Source organism: Amblyomma mixtum, chromosome 3, assembly GCF_055824585.1.
Source record: "Amblyomma mixtum isolate Tamu chromosome 3, ASM5582458v1, whole genome shotgun sequence".
In the NCBI taxonomy this organism is placed as follows: Eukaryota; Metazoa; Arthropoda; class Arachnida; order Ixodida; family Ixodidae; genus Amblyomma; species Amblyomma mixtum.
Window position 1 is genome coordinate 31273912 of NC_143014.1, and position 20160 is coordinate 31294071.

At 51.8% G+C, this 20160-nt stretch overlaps 1 protein-coding gene across 6 annotated transcripts in view; it reads left to right on the plus strand.

Annotated features, from left to right (window-relative positions):
* The first annotated feature begins 295 nt into the window (after positions 1 to 295).
* The window catches only part of LOC149349563 (sushi, von Willebrand factor type A, EGF and pentraxin domain-containing protein 1-like), a 108546-nt gene continuing 88681 nt past the window's right edge, over positions 296 to 20160 (plus strand). For 3 of the 6 annotated variants that reach the window (XM_089578537.1, XM_089578539.1, XM_089578538.1), the window contains exon 1: positions 298 to 789. In XM_089578537.1, the coding sequence (XP_089434663.1) occupies positions 759 to 789 (31 nt within the window). In that variant the 5' untranslated portion in view covers positions 298 to 758. Of the gene's footprint in view, positions 790 to 20160 lie in introns of all 6 variants that reach the window. The other 3 variants (XM_089578540.1, XM_089578542.1, XM_089578544.1) reach the window with 3 other exon arrangements.

Consider the following 20160-nt stretch of genomic DNA (forward strand, 5'->3'; position numbering starts at 1 on the left):
CTGACAGCGGTCCGCCAGCGCTCGCACTCGGAGCAAAGAGTTGGCCTCGTCGGAGGGGTGAGACGTTACGTAACGCTTCGCGTACTGTCGCGCAGCTGCGCCGATTCCGATATGCTCATTTCTCCTTTTCCGTTGCCCCTCCTCACGGTCACCGGGACGCGTTGTCCGGCGACCCAGAGACCCGCGTGGGCGACCGGTGCGCGCACACACGCGACAGATCAGCCTTCGTCGGCTCTCCTATCTCTGGCGCCGGCGTACGCCGCTATCGGGGATGGTCGGTGTGCATGGGCGGCAGCGCCGGCGCGCAGTCGACGCGGGCCGCTCGTCTGGGGCCGCCTGCTCGGCAGCAGGTGTGTGTGCGCGGGCCTTGTTCGCGGCGGGGGAACCCCCGACTCGCGACTTGGCGCGCGTTTCGTCCTCGCGCGTCCCCTGAACCGCTGCTCGCGCGCCAGCAGCGGAAGCCGACAGGCGGCCGAGTGCGCCCGGTTCAAGGGGGATGGGTGCCGCTTTCCCTCCCCCCACCTCCTCTCCCCGCTGGCGCGGCTTCGCCTGCTAGTCGGGGCACACGCAGGCGTACGCGCTTTCTTGCTGAAGACCGCCCGCGGCAGGCTTGAGAAAGTGCGAGGGCCCGGCTGCAAGGAGGCATGTGTTTTTTCTGTCCGAGGCACGCGCCCGGCCCCGCTCCCGAGATGCGTCCACCGCGTGTCTACTAGTCGGGATCGCGCCTCCGCCGCCGCTGCCGCCGTCTACTCCGCCGCATGGCCCCCCGGCTCTGGCTCTGGCTGCACGGTGAGCAACCCTTCCGCGGCAGCAATTACACCACCTCTTGACGTGCACGGCCCAGACGGACGCGGTCGCCTGCCGTAATTGTTTCGCTATCGACGGAGCTTTCGCTGGAGGTCTTCCACTCGGCTCAAACACTCGAGGGGCTAATTTTCTTGTCGCCTTGAGCCCTCCAGATGAGAAAGGCGCTTTGTCACGTGCTAATTTTTTTGACAGAGGCGTTGTCAGGCCAGGAGGAACCCTTCCTAAGTGCTTTCTGGTTGGCACGGTAGCTGCTGCATGTTACAACTTTTCTATCCGATGTGTCCGGTGTCAAATAATAGTCTCTTTCCGAACGCCTTCGCTGCTGCAGCAGGGCGCAATATTGGTAGGACAGGATATAAACGCATAGCCAGAGAACTTATTATTTTGCGGAATGCTGCTGAGAAAAATCAGATGCGGAGCCGCAACAGCAGCTCTGTGCCAATGAAAAATGCGTCTAAAGAAACTGCCGGCATCTATCCTCGAGAGTCATTGTACGTGGCTGGATATTGCAGTGGCCTTCTACGGCCTTTGGTGCAAGTTGCTGGTATCTCAAACGTGAATGCGCGCTGTGCGACTTGTCAGTGACGGCTGTGCTGCAGCTTTGTATCGACGTTCGAAAGTTACGGGTTCGCGCTGCGTATCGCTGTCGCCCGTTTCACTTGGCCGGCGGCAGAGAAACGCGGCGCGGATGATCGCATCCCATGCTGTTATATATATTTTTTATAATCCGTTTTAAGGTGTCTGGGTGAGCTCGGTCATGTGGCGGTGTTTCACACCACGCGAAAAACTCCCCATAATCATGCGTGTGTAACGCTCGTCCTTATGTCCATTTGCAATGTTTGCGAATGATGCCTAACATGGAATTCTTTCTACGTTTTGCACAAATGCACAGATGGCTCGCTTCACTTCTCGCGATACGGGCTTGGAGGGCTGAATGCGGCTACGCCCTAATACTTTTGTTGGGAAAAGTGCGTCGAGCACGGGGCTGGATGCAACGCTGGGACAACCCGTTCTTGATCTTGTCCTTCATTCATTTCAAGTCGCTCGTTAAGAAAACATAATAAAGGCCCGTCGGGGGCTTCTTTGTCAATCCGTATCACATCTGAAATGCATGCTCAGCCAGGCCGCCTTTTGAGGAACAGTTTTGTGTTTAACCTGTCCCATTGCAATGGGTTCAATACCCAGAATTTTTGGACAAGCGCATTTTTCAGTGGAAAATTGTTTATGAACGCATTTTTTTTTTATATTGTAAGAATCCACTATAACAATCAATATACCCGCAGATCTCCCCAAGGCGTGCTTGCAGTTTTTTCTTTTCGCTATTAACGTTTTTTGTTGTCAAAAACGCGCTCCATCGGCTTTCTATGGCGGTCTCAATTGCTCTATGCGAGCGATGGAAAAAAATTAAAAGAACGATTTTGCTACCCACTGGGCCGGTAGAATGAAACCTTACCTTCAATATTTCCATAACAGTGCTTTACAATATTCCGCAGTTGTCTCGCAGTTGAAATCGATGTCCAGGAGTCCTGAACTTGGGAAATGTGCGATATTGTTGATTTTCAGAGCCAAGAGTGTGTTGTGAAGTGTATTTTTTCCGCCAGATTTTTGCACTTTGAAACTGATGGTAAACATTAACTAGGATAGTTTAACTGAGTGAACTTCAAGTTATTTTATTACAGTGTTAACTGTTCTTGGCACTTTCCTCAGCTCTTTCCCCGCCAAAAAGAAATCACGTCCCATCTGTGGGCCCAGCACACCCACTTAGTCACTTTTAATACGTCTCCATTTTTTCATGGTCACAAGTCAGCAAAAGCTGGGTCGTTCGCGTTGCAACTGGTAACATTCGTGTGATTTTTTTTTCTGTAGTTTACGCTCAACTTCAGATGAATTTAGCAAGTGTGAAATTATAACGAGTTTTGAAGCCTGTTGGCAATTTGTAGAATTAAAGCTCGCAATACCAACAATGAAAAAAATTATGATCATGCCATCTACCGAAATTAATTCAATGCAGACTTTTGTGAACAGCATTTCAGTGTGGCGAAAACTTTTAGCTACGCTTACCGCAATAGTCATTATTTGTGATCGCTGGTCATGTATGCTGACAATGAGCTCACCAACCTTGGGATTCTGGTCTCGCATCACTCCGATTTATAAGCTCTTGCGGTGCCGATGAAAATTAACATCAAGAGGATGTAGGCTATTACTGTCGCAACACAATGCGCAGTTATTGGACACCGGCGACCTATTTATATAGTTGCCTTTGTCTTCGTTCCATGGCCCACATATCTCGATACGATTACAACCGGTGAGGCTTCGCGTATTCTGCGTTTCAGTTGCCGCATACGGTAACTGCGGCAGTATCACCACGAACCCCTATTCGATATGAAATAGGGGCATCTGCAAATTAAAAACGATGATTCCCATATATTAATTTCCCTGGAATTTCAAGTGAAATTGACTCTGGAAATTTAACGAAACGCTAACCTCTAGGGTCTTTTTGAACGCGCCTCTAGCACGATGCCGAGCTCAGAGGAAGGAATCCCCGCGTTGTGCACGTGAAGGCGCGACACGGCATGTGTTTGCATACACGAAGAACGTTGTCTTTCTTGTGAAGGAGCCCATAAGTCAAGGTATGCGGTACTTCAAGATAAGAAGAGCCATATTAACTGAGTGGCATGTTGCCGCGAAGGATTTTGTCGCCTGAGCTTCCTGATAACATTCCGTCAGTGGCGCCGTCGGTTCGATCTCACGATGCGCATCGGCAAGCTCTGGCCGCCTATCGCATTTGTGGAGCTGCTTTAGTGTATACGCGTGCTGTACTTCCCCGTGGATAGCAGTCTTCGCTTGTCGGCGTTTCTGCGAGTACGGGATCTTCACACTTCAAGATCCTTCATGCGTTTCTTTTTCAACATACATGATTGCTTCTTTTCCTGCTCTGCAGTTTTCTGTGAAGCTAATGCAACCCCTGAGGGCGTTACCATAAGACACAGGAGCAAAATCCTAAAGATGTATGCCGGTTTCTGACAGAGTTTGTTTTAGTCGTACTCAACAGCTCATGAAGCTTCTTGTCATGGATAAAGGTGGTTAAACTCAACATAACTGAAAAAATATCCCTGATTCCACTCTTTGTTGCCTGACATAACAAATGCGAGCGGCTTTTGTCCTATTTGCTTGGGCGTGTGCCGCAGGCTCGAGGAGGCCACTTTGCACGGATGTGTGATAACAGGACATAGAGGGCGCGGTCCGTTCACAAGCATGAGATATGCTCTCCTAAGGCGTGTCATTGACCCACTCCCCAAATCGGCTTTTAATTCTCTCCCGGCAGCTTTCCATCTCGTCTTTGCAACTCACCCTCTGCTCGATGTTATTGTAGTTTTTTATTACATTTTTATAGTTATTCGTTGGATTTTGCATCTGTAAAACCCCTCGTACCTTCATTCGTTCTGTGTGCATTTGTGTCGTGCGCTCGCATGCATGCACACACGAGTTTAAGGGCGCTTAAGCAAACCCGTCACTGGAACTGAATTAAGGCTCGTTGATCTACTTATGGCCTGTCGAGCACGCATCACCAGGAAGGCGACTTGATATTGCGGCATTGACTGAGATCAACGTACCGCAGAGTGCGTGCAACTGGTCCCGACTACTCCGCCAATAAATCACGATGGGTAGGAGTGGAACCGCGCCTCCCCCGTTTGTGGCTTTCCACGGTCGTGTGCTCTCGGGGAACGCCGAGCGCACGCGAGGAAGAGGAGAGAGTGGGGAAACAAACGGGCGCAACGCGCCGAGCAAGACGGCGGCCCACGAGCCACGGCCCCCGACGAGGCAATTAGTCGCATTACGATTGGGGCAGTCCATTCGCCGTGGCCGTCTCGTTTGCGCGTGATGGATCTGGGGTGTGCGTGCGCGGCCGCGGGTTCCGGGTGTGGGCGGCCGCGGCCTTTATATGAATGGGCCGTGCGTTTTGCTGTCGCCGGTGGCTGCGTCCGGCGGGAAGGAATGACGCCGCTCGCTCGCGTTGGCTCACGCGGTACAGTGACAGGTTTAACGTCCGACGACGGCCTCAGACGCAGCAGTTGCTGATACGTGGTATACAAGTGATCAATTTGTATACGTGGTATACAAATGGATCAGCATCTGATAGGGGCTTAACATCGTATCAACGCAGGACTGCACGAGGATAAGGTCAAAACTTAGTTCGTCATTAGTTGAACAGTACACCTGTAACCCCTAGCTCAGCACTGTGCAGCGTTTGCCAAATGTAAAGAGCACAAAGGTTCGCTTCTAAGTCTTTCGGAGGGGGGAAAACGAGAGTTCCTCTCGGCTTGGATGCATAATGAGCCACCGAGAAGCAAACCCCTTGTACTAAAAGGCGATACCTTTCGCCCATTGCTGCTTCTTGACAGAGTCAGGGCATCTTGCATACACAGGCCAGCAATGCGAACAGCAAGTCCTTCGAGCAGACGCTCCAATTTTTTGTTTGCACGTCACTGGGCGTCACTGGTCGTCATTGGTCGTCCATCTTAGCTTCTGTCATCTCGACAAAATCAAACCCGTCCTATCTTATTTCGGCGACCAGATAACGAATCTTGAAACTCGGAAGTGTTGCCTGATACTCGGTTCTGCCAAATCCCCTTTACCGAAAAATAATTAGTCTGGTCGACGCTCTATTAATCAGCTTATATGCCTTCAGAATGTGCTACTAATGGCGTGGTTTTTGCCTTCGTTAACCCCTGCATTCATGGGCGCATGCTGGTTATACGTCCCGAGTTCGTGCGCGCGGTACGTGCTTTCATCGGCTGGGGGCACATCAGTTTGTTGTCCAACGCATACAGCTGTTGCTATTAATGAACACGCTAAACGAATGCGAGCCATGCGAACAGACGTGCGCTCTTCTAAACTGTACTTGATCTTTCGTCGGAAACGGAGGAGGAGTTCACAGGCTCACTGCCAGCGTGTTTACCGCGAGGCAGCATGATGTATTTTATCAGGTATTGAGGAAACTTACGGCGCTGGTGCGTATTAGCATTCAGGATGTGCCATGCAGCCGCTGCGTTCCAGGCGATTCCTATCGGGAAGCCTTTGGTTGCCGTTTGCTGAAGCAACTGCAGGCCTCGCAGTGCTTCGTGAGCAAAGCAGGCGCTCTTAGCCCTGCGGCCTTGACCGCTGAAAAGCGCGGCTTGCGACGAGCCGCAGCTTACAGGCTTAAGCGGTGTTGCTGCTTTCAGTGGGCGCTCGCTCCCTAGCTGTCCAACTGCACGTGCACCACTTTAAATAAGAAAACAGAAGGCTTCACGCCGGAGCGTCTGGGGAAAGGAAACCGAAACTGGTGAGTCGAAAAAGCACGAAAGCGTTTATTTTTTTGCGCCGCAGTTCGACCTGATCGAAGTTGTGTCGCATGGAAGCATCGTCGGTGACGGAGCTAACCAAAAACAACTGCAGACAAAATAGCAAGTTAGGCTAGCGTGATGCGGATATGTCAGCATAACTGCTAAGGGGTCAATGCCGCAGAAAAATACAGAACTGAAAGAGTGAAATCCACAAAGATGACCGAAGCTGTATGCATTGCGTGCCAGGGATATCGTGCCACTCGTAACCCCTCCATCCTAAATTGACCAGCCGCAGCTGAGCCGGAGACAATGTCGGACGCTCAGTTCTGTTCGTATTGTGTGGGAAAAGATATATATGATGAGTTGAGAGCGGAAGATGTTTGGAAAAACTGCGCTGAACGCTTTTATTGATATTCTAATTTCTATCCATTAGTCCTTTTTGAATTTTGCTTGTCTCAATATAAAACTTGAAAAAAAAAAGAAAATTAGCAGGCAAAAGATTTCAAATGAGTGATGCATTGCAGACTTCGTGTTGATATCTCGCCCCCCGAAGGCGCCACTGTACACAAGATTGAACAGAGGCTGTCTGCAAAACAAATATACCTCTATCTCTAAGAAATGTGGCTCAGTGGCTTCGGTGCTCGGCTGCTGATCCCAAAGGACGCGGTGTCGATTCCCGGCCGTGGCGGCCGCATCTAAATGGAAGCGAAATGCAAAAAAAAAAAAAAACGCACGTTAAAGAAGCTCAGGTGGTTTAAATCAATTGGGAGCCGTCCACTGCGGCGTCTTCGGGACAATGAACGCCACAAAGCACCAATACGCAGGAGGCGCGCGCTCAACCGTTCACGTGCGACGTGGGAAGCCATGCATGATGGCACTGCGGCCGGTTCACTCCGCTATAGATTTCGCTCCAATGAGTTGATGAGTCGAGGCTAATGAATGTAATCACGACAATGTGAAATAATGGCGCGATGCCATGCGGACAGCGTGAGGGACCGTTCGCTTTAAGCATTAAGTGCCAACTCCAGGGGCCCTTCCTGGGCGTACGCGCCCAGCGTCGGCGCTCTTGGCGTACGCCGGACGGAACGGGCGTCCAAAAGAGACATGCATCTCCGTGTCCTTGGTAGGGTGCCTTGAAAGCGGCGCTGGCCATCGAGGCACCCTAGTCCTTGGTGCTGGATCGCGCCCCTCTCGAGACGATGGAAAGAATTTCAAGCCATGAAGAAAAGGGGTCGAGGGGCGCTGAAAGGACAACTTAAACCGCGAAGAAAGTTGGGGGGAACCTGAAAGAGCCTCAAACCATGAAAAGTCACCGTGAGCCCCGCGGTCCTCCGATTATTGTAAACAGGACCCCGCTTCCGACGCGTGCGCTGGCGCCGATTTCTAGCATGTACAGATATTGGCGCCTCGCCGAGGCTCGCTGGCGTCTCCTGCAGTGCGCATGCGCAGACCGGTTCTGGCGTACGCCAAGAGCGCCGACGCTGGGCGCGTATGCCCTGGAAGCTCCCTTGGAGTTGGCACTTTAGATGCTTTTAGCTCCCAACACCACCGGCACCACATGACACCCAAAGAAGGTGACGAGTTGTCAACATAGGCAGTAGTGTTCCATAGAATATGTATGCTGATCTAGCTGCTGCTGCATACGCGAAACTTTCACGCTGTATTTTGACGTCAGGGACTGCAATAAAATTTCGTAATCGGGCGACTCTAAAGTCGTGCACATACTGCGATGATATCTGCACTAAGCCCAAGCAGCACAGGAATTCGGCGTGCAATATTGGAAATGAATGGTTTCACTCTGGTCCTTTGTAGCACCGGCTTTTGCCAGTACATTTCCAATATTGGGCCGATCAGTTGTGCTGCTGGGGAACCCACTGATTTCGAAGCTTTGAGGAGAACTTACCACGCCCTTTATATAGAAAGCGTTGACGAGCAAACTATTCGCCTCAGTACCGTTTGCCCTACTTGTTTTTTTTGTTTTTTTTTTTGGCCATGTTTCCAGCAATTCAAAACATCTGGCGCCGCTTATAGTGGCTACTCCTGCATAGCTCTAAGCTATCCCGTTTTCGCTAAATAAATTTTCAAATTAGGACTGCTGACAAATGTGTCGTCTAACACGACCGTCCCAGCTTGCTTGGCACAACTTGTGGAAGGCGTTCCATTTCTCCAGAGTGTTTCGAAAATGCCTTTGCAAAGCTACATTCCAGCGAAGCGCAGTGCATTTCACTTCCAGCGTCTGCACCAGTTTGTTGCTCAAGCATACGGTTAGCGTTGAATGATAGAACACATTTGCTTTACAGCTGAAGTTTTGTAAGATATATACTGGAATGGTCGAAGCCATATATGACACGTGACGGAAGAAACACGGTTGTTCAGAACTGCTGCGCATAAGAAACACTTTGTAATGCTCTCACAGTGAAGTCGACGCTACAGCTTGTGCAGGCAGGTTCTCTCAGTGCAGTGACAATTGATTTTCAACGCAGTGCCAGTGCGAGGAAGCGTTGTCAAGCAGTGGTAAGACGGTAGCAGGGCGACAGTTACAGCAGTGTTGCAGCATGAAAGTTTCGCCCTCAGTGCCGTCACTCGGCTGCAGCGCCGCTGGCGAGATCAGGTTACCGCTGGCACCGGAAATTCGCGTACGCTGAAGCAACGCAAGTTGCCTAGCTGTCTTTTTACAATCCCGGAGCGGAAAGTGAGCCGCGTCGTGTCGCCGAGGGAAAGTCCCCCTTCGCGTATCATCTGTGAGCGCTTGACGTTTCGTTGTGTAAGCGTGGCACTCCAGGAGGGAACGCGATACATCTCCAACGAGCTTGCGTTCCAGCGTGCGTCGCTCGCTCCTATCTCATGCAGCACGGCCGGTGCTCGAGCAGTGTCTCCAGCGTGGCGAGAGCGAAGCTTCCAGCTTACGATGCAGCAGACCCGGACATGTCACGTAGTTAATTTTTGAACACTGACCGCGCAGTTTGTTCGCGACGTCTCTTGCATGACAATTGCACGTGCGCTAAAGATTTCAGCGCTTAGTTGACATTCTGTATACAACATTCGTCATCACTCGGCCCATCAATCAGCTAGTTACATGTGGAACAAACTATAGAGGGTATGGACGCGCCCGCGAGCCAACAACTGGCACTGCCTGTTCGCCTTGAAAAGATGCCACAAATATTCACAATGTGTAAAAGGCAACCGGCAATACGAGGGAGGCTTAACAGCGTCGTTCCAAATGTGTGCGTGTTTTAAGCGCTTTTTTGTTTTTGCAACTCGGGAGCAGTTCGGTTGCCTGTGGAAGTTCTCTGTGACTTTGTGAGCGAGTTCTGCAGTGACAGGCTTGATGGATGAAAAAGCTGCGCGCTTTCAGTTTGACAGCCAAGGAAGAAGCAAATGCAAAACCGCCGCGATGCTTCAAGAAACAGGTCGCTGACATGTAGCTGTTTCTGCGCGCCGCCAGCGCACGCGCTGGAAGAAACCAAATCGTGGACGAGCGGAGACGCGCCTGCTCCTGGGAGTGCGTTTCATGTTTCTCGCGGTTTGATATTTATTACCTACACTCCGGCGGAAATCCTCTGAGAAAAAAGATTAGTTTCTTTCAGTCGGACAACTTTAACGCTCTCACTGAATGTGGGGCAATTGGGCTTCGCATCCTCGAAAAATGCGGAAGTGGATAGCGTGAGGGCAATTTTTCTGCATTGCAGTGCTTTTTGTAAGCGGACACGTGCGCACCAGGCGGCGATAGCGAGTGGCTGCGCCTCGCGTTCCCTGATACGAGAGCCCTTCATCAGTCACCGGCGAGCGTGGGAGGCAGCAGGGTGGGTCGGGCATGCAAACTGGGTGCCGGTTTCGACACTGCGCGCGGCGTTGCAACCCGGCTTTTTCCGCCGAGGCAATACGCCTCGTTAGGGGCTCTTCTTGGAGGAGCAAGCCGGCCTGGGGGCATGCACTGTGCGTTCGTGCACCATGTGCGGCCGCCATTACGAGCGTCGCCAGTTTTGTACCGGGCTATTGGGTTACGCGGGGAACTCCTTGCTTGTCGTTTTTCGACCGCGTGCGGGCCGCCACGCCTGAAAAACAGGAAGGCGGGAAACCGTGGCGTCAAGATCTCGCCAGCCGAAGGCCAGCAGATGGCGTAATTTGTACACGTATGGCGCGCACTTCTCACCGGCATGTTGGGTGGATGTACTGAGTGTTGGGGAGAAATTAATAGAATACTATGTTCGCTGTATTGCACGCTGCTGCAGTTTGCGTACTCTGACCGAGGCAGCAAACTGCAGGCGACAAATATGCAGGCATGACGGGTAATTCCGGACAGACGGCTTCGAACAATTTTTGTTTTTCTGTTTAGCGATTCGCTGTATAAATTGGCTTGCGTCAGTCAGTTGATAAAACCAGATTTTGTCATTTACTAAATCTCTCGGCGCAGTTAAAGTGCCGAGTTGCTTGTCTTCTGGCATATTACGTACCATTAGAAACCAAGACCCTGACGGCGCCGACAGGCCCGTCATAGCTTTCATTGCCAGGGTCGAGATGCCTGTAGAAAATGTTGCCTCACCTTACCTTGCCCCTTCCAAAGAAAAAAAAAAAAGATTCGATTTTTTGCACTACGCACTTCTCCCGATTGGCGGCGGAGCGCACCAGAGCCCGCGTTTGCATCTGAGTCAGTCATCGTATACAGGGGCCCGCGTCATACCGGCACGATCGGCGAGACGTTTCGGATTGGAGACACGTTCCGAGCAGCGACGTCGTCTCACGCCCCGCGGACTCGCTTGAGTCACTCGCGCTGCGCTCTCGTGGGATTTAAATTACAGACACGTCGCGGACAGGGTTGCGACAGCAAAGACGCCCGAACGGCGGTGCTTTGCGCGCCAGCTGGACGGCCGGTGCACAGAGCGACCTCGACCGCCACTGCGTCGCATGCAGGAATCCAGAGGCGCCTTCTTCGCGGCTCGCGCTTCCCTTCCTCGGCCTTTAATGGGATGGCGCAGAGGGACAGACGAAATGAAAGGTTAACCCGGTTGACACGTGGGCAGGGGGATAGAGGGAGAACGAAAATCAAATTTGTTGTGTGAATGGGGCGTGTTTGAGTAATCTGGCAGTTAGGTCTGCGGCTCTTAAATATTCGAGAAGCGCCTTGAGGGCTTTCCGCACTGACGAAGGCTGTGGCTACAATCCCAGAACATTGGCCTCCATTACGGGACGTGAGACCCAACGCGGACTGCTGCTGCCTGCAAGAGACAACGTCAATTGTCAAAGCGGGCGCAGTGGAAAAGTACGCGCGTGATTGTTCCTTCGCACCTGCACTGCTCACTCTGATAGAGAGGAAATCTTTATTGGAAAAGGCTTCTGCGTCGCTAAGGGTGGGTCCTCTTTCACCAGCCTTTATCGTGCACCTTGCCTGTGCTCTTGACGGGGTCTTGCTAGAAGGGTCACAGAGCTATGGGGCGTCCCTAGGCCAGTTTTTCTGTCGAGCTGCCGCCAGGCGCGTTCTCATTGACGCTGGAATCCAAGCTTGGAGTGCAGTGACCGAGTCCCTATACTCTCTTCTCTTCCGACCGTTTGCTCCCTATATGAGAACGAGGTGAAATCTCACCCATGTCCACTTACCACTTTGCGCCAAGAGCACGCCACTCTGACCATCACTGTATGCGCATCCGAGTTCATTTCACGTCACCTTAGACGCTCTTGTTACAGTAAACACAAAACTTCACAACAGCACCAATAACTTTCGCAAAGCGACTAGCTTCGCCACCAGAATGGGGCAGATATGAAACAGTAGGCTTCCTAGAATAAAATATACTGGCGTCGTACACTTTGCCCTCTTTTTGGTTAGTTTTTTTTTTTTTCAACAAGCTGAACAGAATCCCATCGAATGGGGCAAAAACGATCAATTGGCTCCGCCCTAGTGGAAATCAAGGCTTCGCTGCCTGCAGTAGTCCACTCGTAGGACGTCAGCTGTTGACGCTAGAGAGCCACGCATTTCCTCGAGTCGATGCTTGCGGCGAGAAGACCGGCGCACCCAGAGGGCCGGAGTAGGTTTCAGTGGAAAGCCAAACTCGTTGAAATGCGCAAAAGCCCCATTGAAAGATAGCGATGCTGGCAGCGGCACGAAGCCTGACCTTCAATCCTCAGCCAGCTAGATAATATTCTTCTCTTGCATGCTGGATCCGCACGTGTGTGCTTTCCCCTGCATGTGTGTTCTCTCTGACCTATCGCTCAGCAACACATCGACGGCGAGCTATCGACGGAGAGTGAAAGGGAATATTTATCCTTCTCCTTATCCATTGCGTAGGACAATGCTGTTTTCTGCTAACGTTGAATCTAACTAATGCTTGCTTATTATGACGCGTTATTCGCGTTGTCTCTCAGCGGTTCGTGTCGCCACAGTTATACGCAGTCTCCTGCCACAAGTTGCGCGTGATTTCGCAATCAAATTCATTTAAACCGAAGGCTCAGGTGTCGGTGGACATCGCATGGGGGCTCTTTCAAGCCACTCACATACCGCCGGTCCACTGATAGCGACCGCCTTATAGCGCAGACATGCTCGCAATATCAATTAATCCTTTGAGGAGCCTTGACACGGTTACGTGCTCTTTGTGACGTCATGAGGAAACCGTGATGCTGAGGGTACCTCGAGCACTTAATAACCAGCGAAAGTAAGCTGTATGTGAAGCACGGACGTACCCTGGTGCGTTGGGGTTTTGCGAGACGAAGATGTAGTTGTTTCGCTGTCTTATTTCTTCAATTAGACGGCAAAGCGCGTCGAAACGAAGGATCAAGTCGAGGCTGTTTTTGCCCGCGGCGCCTTCTCCAACCGTGACACAGACCACGAGCTTTGGAAGACCGAAGTGACATCTTCAGTGTCCGGTAACATCTTGAGTTCGTCCGGATGGCAGCGCCAGCTCCTCTCCGGCGGATACGAGAAGCCACGCGTGCCTCAAGGGCCATGTCTGTTTCCGGTCATCACGGCGTGCTTGCTCACCAAAAGAGGAGTGTCAACAGGCAGAGGAGCTTTGGAGAGCTGCGAGCCCTGTATATCGTGTCGAACGAAGCCCGTTCAGTATGAGCCATTTATCGGCGGTCGTGTGCTGAGACGTGTTGACACAGTGCGCGGCGGACATGGAGAGTGCCGAGACATGAGTAATTTTGTCGGCTTTCTCGTGTAGTTCGTCCAGAGAGCAGGTGTGTAAGCACACACGCGGGTGACCTACTTTGAAGAAGGTACCCTTTCCGTTTCTTAGCTTCCCGCCCCTTCATTGCTGCTCTCTCTGTCTCTCTCTCTCTCTCGTATCTTTCGGCGGCTTCCCGCGTATTCTCCGAGCGAGAAACAAATTGCAGGCGCGCCACACCCCCTATCAGGAGCGCACGCAGCGAAGCGTGACGCGCTGATCTTAGCTGACTGGTTCGCTCCTCGCCGTCGCTGTCTAGATATTTAAATGGAGTACGCAAACAGCGCGTGCTTTATTCGCACGACGGCGCGGCGCCATTTCGCGAAGGCGGTTCCACAATGTAAAGTGACAGCTCAAGGTCACACCGGCCTACTTTTTATGCGATCGAAACAGCCCGGAACAGACGCTATTCGGCTCTCACTGACTCCACGTGTTTCGGGCTCTCCGAAATGCCAAGTCCGTGTCAAGAAGCGGAAGACACGCGCTACAGTGTTTATGCACCTCTTCTTCCCGTCGCGCACGGAACAACTTGTCACGCGCGCGCTACTACAGCAGCGGCTGTTGTAGCACGTGTTGGCCGTCGCCATTGCCGCCAACATGGCCCGTTCCGACGTGTAGCCCGCGCAGCCATGCACATTGCAGCGACGCTGTCGTGAGGCCTGCTCACCCAGTGACGAGGGGGGAGAGCGCGCATGAATCCGCGCCACGACATCTTTCGTTCCGCTCGTCTCCGTTTTCACGCTTTCTTCCTTCAGGCGGAGACTTGGGCGCTGACGTGTACAGCGAGCCAGCCGAAAAAGCACGAATGCGCGGGAGGGCCGCGAGCGACGGACCGACGCCGCAAACCTGGCAGCGCGCCACGCAGGAAACCGCCGCGCGCGCGCGCGAAAAATAGCCAAACACAGAGGGAGTCCCGAAGCCATGCGCGCCCAAAAGTATGAGGAACGGCGTGCCGTTGAGGGCCGACCCGCCATCGATCGCTCACCACCGCCACCCATCAAAAAGGGCGCGAACAAATAACGCGGGTCCACGTGGCTCCGGGGGACGCCAAAGCCTCTTCGCGCGCTCTGTTTCGGGGAAGGCAAAGAGCCACACCGATCGTGGTGACCTTAACACGGAAAGTCCGTCCTCAGGTGGCGAGTGTCATTGACAGCGATTTTGCTTTCGTGCACAAAGCCAAGGGGTGCCAGGCAGTGCAAACGATAGCGCAGCTATTATTTGGTCGCCGAGGCATGACTCGTATATCTCTCGCTCGGTGACACGCGGACCACGGAAGCAACCGCCGCCGAGCCGAGGCCGGAACGCTTGAGCGCGGGGCCGCCCCCTCCGCCGGCACCTGAGACTTTCTCCTGGCGCTAAATCGGGCCACGGGGTCTTCCCGGCGTGGCAGGACGTCTCGAAATGAACTGGTTCCGCTCACCGCGGGCACTGATGGATGACTTTTGGGAACGTCGTGTTCCCGCGTCGCCGCCGACGCGTGCCGTTCGGCGGCAGATCGAACGCGTCGGCGGCTAACCGCCGTGAGACAGCCCGACTAATTACGACGCCGTGGGCAGCGGGGACGTGCATGTAAATGTGCGCCGTGCGGGCTCAGTCGTTGCGTGCGCGCGGGGTGCGGCTTCGCAGTGCACGACTGTCCGCCAACGCCGTAGAGCACTTCCAGGACACGCCAGCGAGGCAGCGCACAGCAAGTCGACCAGTTCTCGGCCGCCGACTGGGGCCCGTGCAATATACCGGACGCGTTCGCGGCGTAGGAAGCTCGAGCGGAGTCCCAGATTCTTGTCGCTGCACTTCGCTGAATATCTGCGAGGCTTAATTTCTTTCGGACCGCGTGAGAGTGCTGCGCGTCCACTGCGCGCAGAACGGAGGTTCGTGGATGGAAGAAAAATCTGTCCCGCGCCAGCCGTTCGTAATCGTGACAAAATTTAAGAACTTCTTTTATTCACGGGGCGCATGCATCCACAATACCCTGCTCACGTTAAAGACATTTAAGACCCTGGGCGCTTATATATATATATATATATATATATATATATATATATATATATATATATATATATATATATATATATATATATATATATATATATATATATATATATATATATATATATATATGCCCCTCATAACTTGAGTTGCTTGGGGACCTTAAGCCCCATAAACCAAAAAAAAATAAACGAAACCTCATCTCTGACTCTTTCTACGCATTTATTCGCGCTCACTTCACGCGCAACGGCGATGGAAAGGAAAACATCACGTTTTGCACTTTCTTAGGAACACAGCGCGTGAGCATGGCAATTAAGTGTCGAAAGCGCGCACGCGCGAAACCTGATGTACTGCGCCGTGCGTTTGACGTTCCTATACCGACCCACGATCTCGTGCTTGTACGGCGCAATGACGAAAACTTTTTTTTTGTGACCCTGCTTCCACCACTAAATACACGCCATCCGCCGTATCATGCAGCATTTGCGTTTTCGTGCAGCCGCTCTACCGGCGCCGATTTCTTTTTTTCTTGGGCTTTCTGCGGCATCCTTCCTCTTTGCCTTGGCAATAATAACAGGCTATTACTGGATGTGACTCGTGCTCGTAAATAACACAGCCGGCGGCGTGTTAATTTCGAGTGTTCACAGTTGTGAGAGCAAGGTCGTTCTTTTATTATTATTTCGAGGCCTGCGCTGTAATACTATGCGGTTACTTGTATTTTTAAAGAATATATGGTTTAGTCGACAACGTGATTGAGCTCGCTAACCTGTGCGCGCGATTACCGCGTTTATTTTTAGCCACTCTTAACAAGGACTACAGTGTGCACAAAGCGTCCCATACAAAATTAGATATAAAATTTCGGTCATCATTATGATATAATCATGGCGAGTCATCACACATCACTTACAGAAACGATATCTGTTGTGTTTTTGCATCAGACAGACATCGTAATTTCTTGATGAGTTTTTGCATTGAGTTTTTCGCATCGGACTGACGTCAGAAATTGTTGCTGAGTTCTTGCACTAACTTTCCCATTGGAAAAAAACTTTTTCCGCACGAGACACGGTGCACGAAGACCACTGCCATTGTGAAGCATCGCACCAGACATTTCTTTTAAGTTTCTCTTGCAGTAATCACGTGCGTCAACAGAAAATTTGTACCTCCCAGAAATTGCATACATGACGCCGAAATTCTTTTACAAAACGCTGCTTAACTTCCCCACTAACACCTGTGGAGGGGGGGGGGGGGGGGGGTGTTATTGGGTGTATGTAAGCCTGAGCCCATGGTACCAAGAATTTCGGATCAGGTGATGTTTATGTATGCGGCATGTAATTCCACAGCGTTGTAAAGCCTTATTCTCGATCTTGTTACTTGCTCTCTTCAGAGGGTGAGTGGAAGGTGTATGCTCAAATGATTAGCGGGTCTGATCTTGGTCTGTTCCACGATTGTGTGAAAGTTGCAGATTTAATTGTTTTGTGACTGTTTGCATTACATTAAGAAAGCATTGCCGCAGCGTTGCTTTGTGGCGTTATAGCAACGTTAGAAAAAATACTATTCAAGGCATTTCTTGGTTTGGGCCCGAACAGTGAGCTTGAATGCACCTTATATATGCCGTTAAGAAATGCATCATGAATGTAACACGCATACATGATAAATTAATGAGAATCTGAAGAAGAAACCAACTGGAGGGGAAACTCAAGCTCCGCCTTAAGGATATGGTGCGATAGCGTTTAATTAAAACCCCGATACGTCTTAGTGAGCAATTCGGTAGTCAATTTTAATCAGCAATGCATCAGAAACTCAACTCAAGTGATCAGAAATACCTGATGAGGGTGATGTCTTAGATCACTGACTTTTAATTAGGAACTCATCATACACTCTTGTAAGGGTTGGGCGCAGGGCAATGGGCTCGTCTGTGCCCCTCGCAGAACCGCTGGCTTCGTTCCCTAGCGCCGCTTCGCCTGTCGCAAAGTGGCAGGTTTGGCGAATCAAGCGTCACTAGTAGTTTGAAGACTATAAAAGTCTGCCGCATGTCGTCTAGTGTTCTACCGTTTTCACTGCATAGGGTAAATTGAGTAGCCGGAAACGCCTTGCTCTCGACCTTTTCGTCCTCATGGTTTCATTGCAAACTCTGTTCACTAGATTTGTTCCCTGCTTGCTGTGGCTCTCAGAACGCAAAGAAAAAAAAAAGCAGCGACATGCTTCCTTAGCAGAATGAATCTTTCCAGGCGCGCTTACCTGCTGGCAGCTTCTCTATTAATGCCGCGACTGTTTGCGCTACCACCGATGGGAGGCTTGTTAGCCTCCCTCCCGCAAAGGCCGAGCGTAACACGTGCGCCGAAGCGAGATCGGAGGAGAGAGAGCTCGCCTTTTCTGCAACCGACGAGGAAGCAAAAACGCAGTCTCCACCTTACTACGCCTTGACAATCGTGGTATCGCAGGGCATGCGCTTAAATAAGATGAAGATGCAACGACTACCTGTTTGGGTGGTTGGCGCTGAGGATGAGGCTGCGCCTTTGGTGCGGCGCCGTTCCAGTTTCCGGTATACGCCGCACCATGGCGGCCCCGTCGCGCTGCTGTTTGACCCTTATTTTGCTGAAGTTGAGTCCGTGCCGTCCCGTGTCCCCCTGTCAGAGCGACATTTTTATGCGAAGCATACTACTTTAGCTACCACTTCAGCCCTTCACCGTGGTTATGCGCCTCCAAATCACGTGATACATGACGTCACACCACGTGACACGATGACGTCACGACAGTGGAGAAACGGGGGCCCACCTCGCGCCGTCGCTGTGGTTGTGCGCCTCCAAATCACGTGATACATGACGTCACACCACGTGACACGATGACGTCACGGCAGTGGAGAAACGGGGGCCTACCTCGCGCCGTCGCTGTGCGCCTCCAAATCACGTGATACATGACGTCACACCACGTGACACGATGACGTCACGACAGTGGAGAAACGGGGGCCCACCTCGCGCCGTCGCTGTGGTTGTGCGCCTCCAAATTACGCGACACGATGATGCTTCGCATTCTCTAGGCTTAACCAAGTTAAGCCTCAGCCATTTTTTCATTCTCTTTCTGGCCATCGTTCTGTCTTGTCTTGCAAATGACGTAAGGGTGGTACGCTTCAATTGCCAACCCGCTTCTTCGCAGCAACTGCTGGGCGCAGTCCTACTAAGTCGCCCCCAGCTTTAGCAAATGGAGAGTGCAGTTCTCATCGCCTGCCTTCACAGCTCCAGCGACTTGGCAGGAGCGCCACCGCTCATCAGCTGAGCCGCATTCTTTTTGGTAGATAGTATATATATTCTTGTACGGACATGTATTTACAGCCTTTGCCAAAAGCAATACCCTCTAGTAATGCCCTTATGTAATACCCTCTAACGAGGGTCTTTAAGGTATTAAAGTCAAGTGAAGTGAAAAGTAACCCGGCACAGGAGGTTTGTTTCTTAGCCGCGTAGCAAAGCACTTGTGGCAGCCCTGATTCTGTGTAAAGTATGATGAGCCCTTGCCCTCATGTTCTGGCACTTTTCGGTCTTTAGGGGTGCCTTGAAGGCTCCGTTATGCGGTTGAGAAGCAAGAACCTGTTCTCGGTTACTTTTGGCAAAGGGGGTACGTATATTAAGAAAAAAAAAAAGTCGTTGGAAGATAGGTAACTGCTATCTCCTTCCACAGGGAAAAGTTCCAGGACAATAATTTAAGAGCGGGGCCACTTCAGTTACTTACTGTGCCTTGTGAATGACTCCTCAGATGTGACTGCAGTGTTCGTCCGTGTTCCGGTTATAGTGACGTGCTGAATGACTCGCGTATGATCGAGGATGCTTGTCGCGTATTCTGCTAAACAAGGTCGCATCTTCGTTGACTGCGGTGAAGCCACGTCCACTGCAGCCTCTATTAAGAGTATACAGGCCCCTGCGTGGCTTCTGTAGCACGCCTGACTTTCCAACGCTCTCAAAGGACAGGCCCGTCGGGCTTTGCCATCTTATCCTTGCGGCACTGGAGAAGCGACAGCAGCCGGCCGACTGCGCGGCGCTGTCGAAAGTCAGCTCTGCTGGGCCATACGCGTTGTATAAAGTATCTGACAAGCTTCGAGCGATGATTTCAAGCAATGTCTGTGGCCGCCATCCGTATATCCGGTGTAGCACTGTCGCAGGTATGTCGCCAGGGGTGTGAAAGCAAGAAAGGAAGTGGGAAGGCGGATGGGAGCACGGTGTGACTCAGCGCAGCACTTTTTGCGAGATTTTACTTCTGCGGGAAAAAAAATATAAACGAATCATTGCCGAAGACACTCGTCGCAGAACAGGAAATGAGCACAACGAGCGAAAACGCTTCGAACGCTGTTTGAGGAAGTAAGCCCGTGATGTGACAGCGTGCGGTGCGAGTGATTGGTGCCTGTCACGCAGCGCGACCAGCTCATCTGGAGAGAGTTGCCTGCAGCTTGGTACCGGTGGCGCCAACATGCCTCTTTCTTTGTCGCTCCGGCGGCCCTGGAAACTTCAATTAGCCCTCGCACTTTACAGTAGCGACGCAAGTTTATCTGAAATGGCAGGCCATTAAGCTGAATGGGGTTCACGCAATGCGCTGAATCTTGTCTAATGTAAGCTCAAGGTGATATACACCGCGTGTACCGCCTCCTTTCTGGTCTCCGCGCCGCTGTTGTTTACGACGATCTAGGAGATTCCGACGCGGTAAAGGGAGCCGGGCGACTCTGCTAAAAAGAAAATGAAGAAATTAGCAAGATAACGAGAGCCCCGACTTTACCTCAGGGCGGGAAAGAGCCGCGTGGGAAAACAAAACGACGGCGCCGTGGCAGAGGAGCGTAGCGAGGCGGCAGCGCCGGAAGGCGCACGTATAAATCAATGTCCCTCGTCGTGTGGGAACGCGGAGAC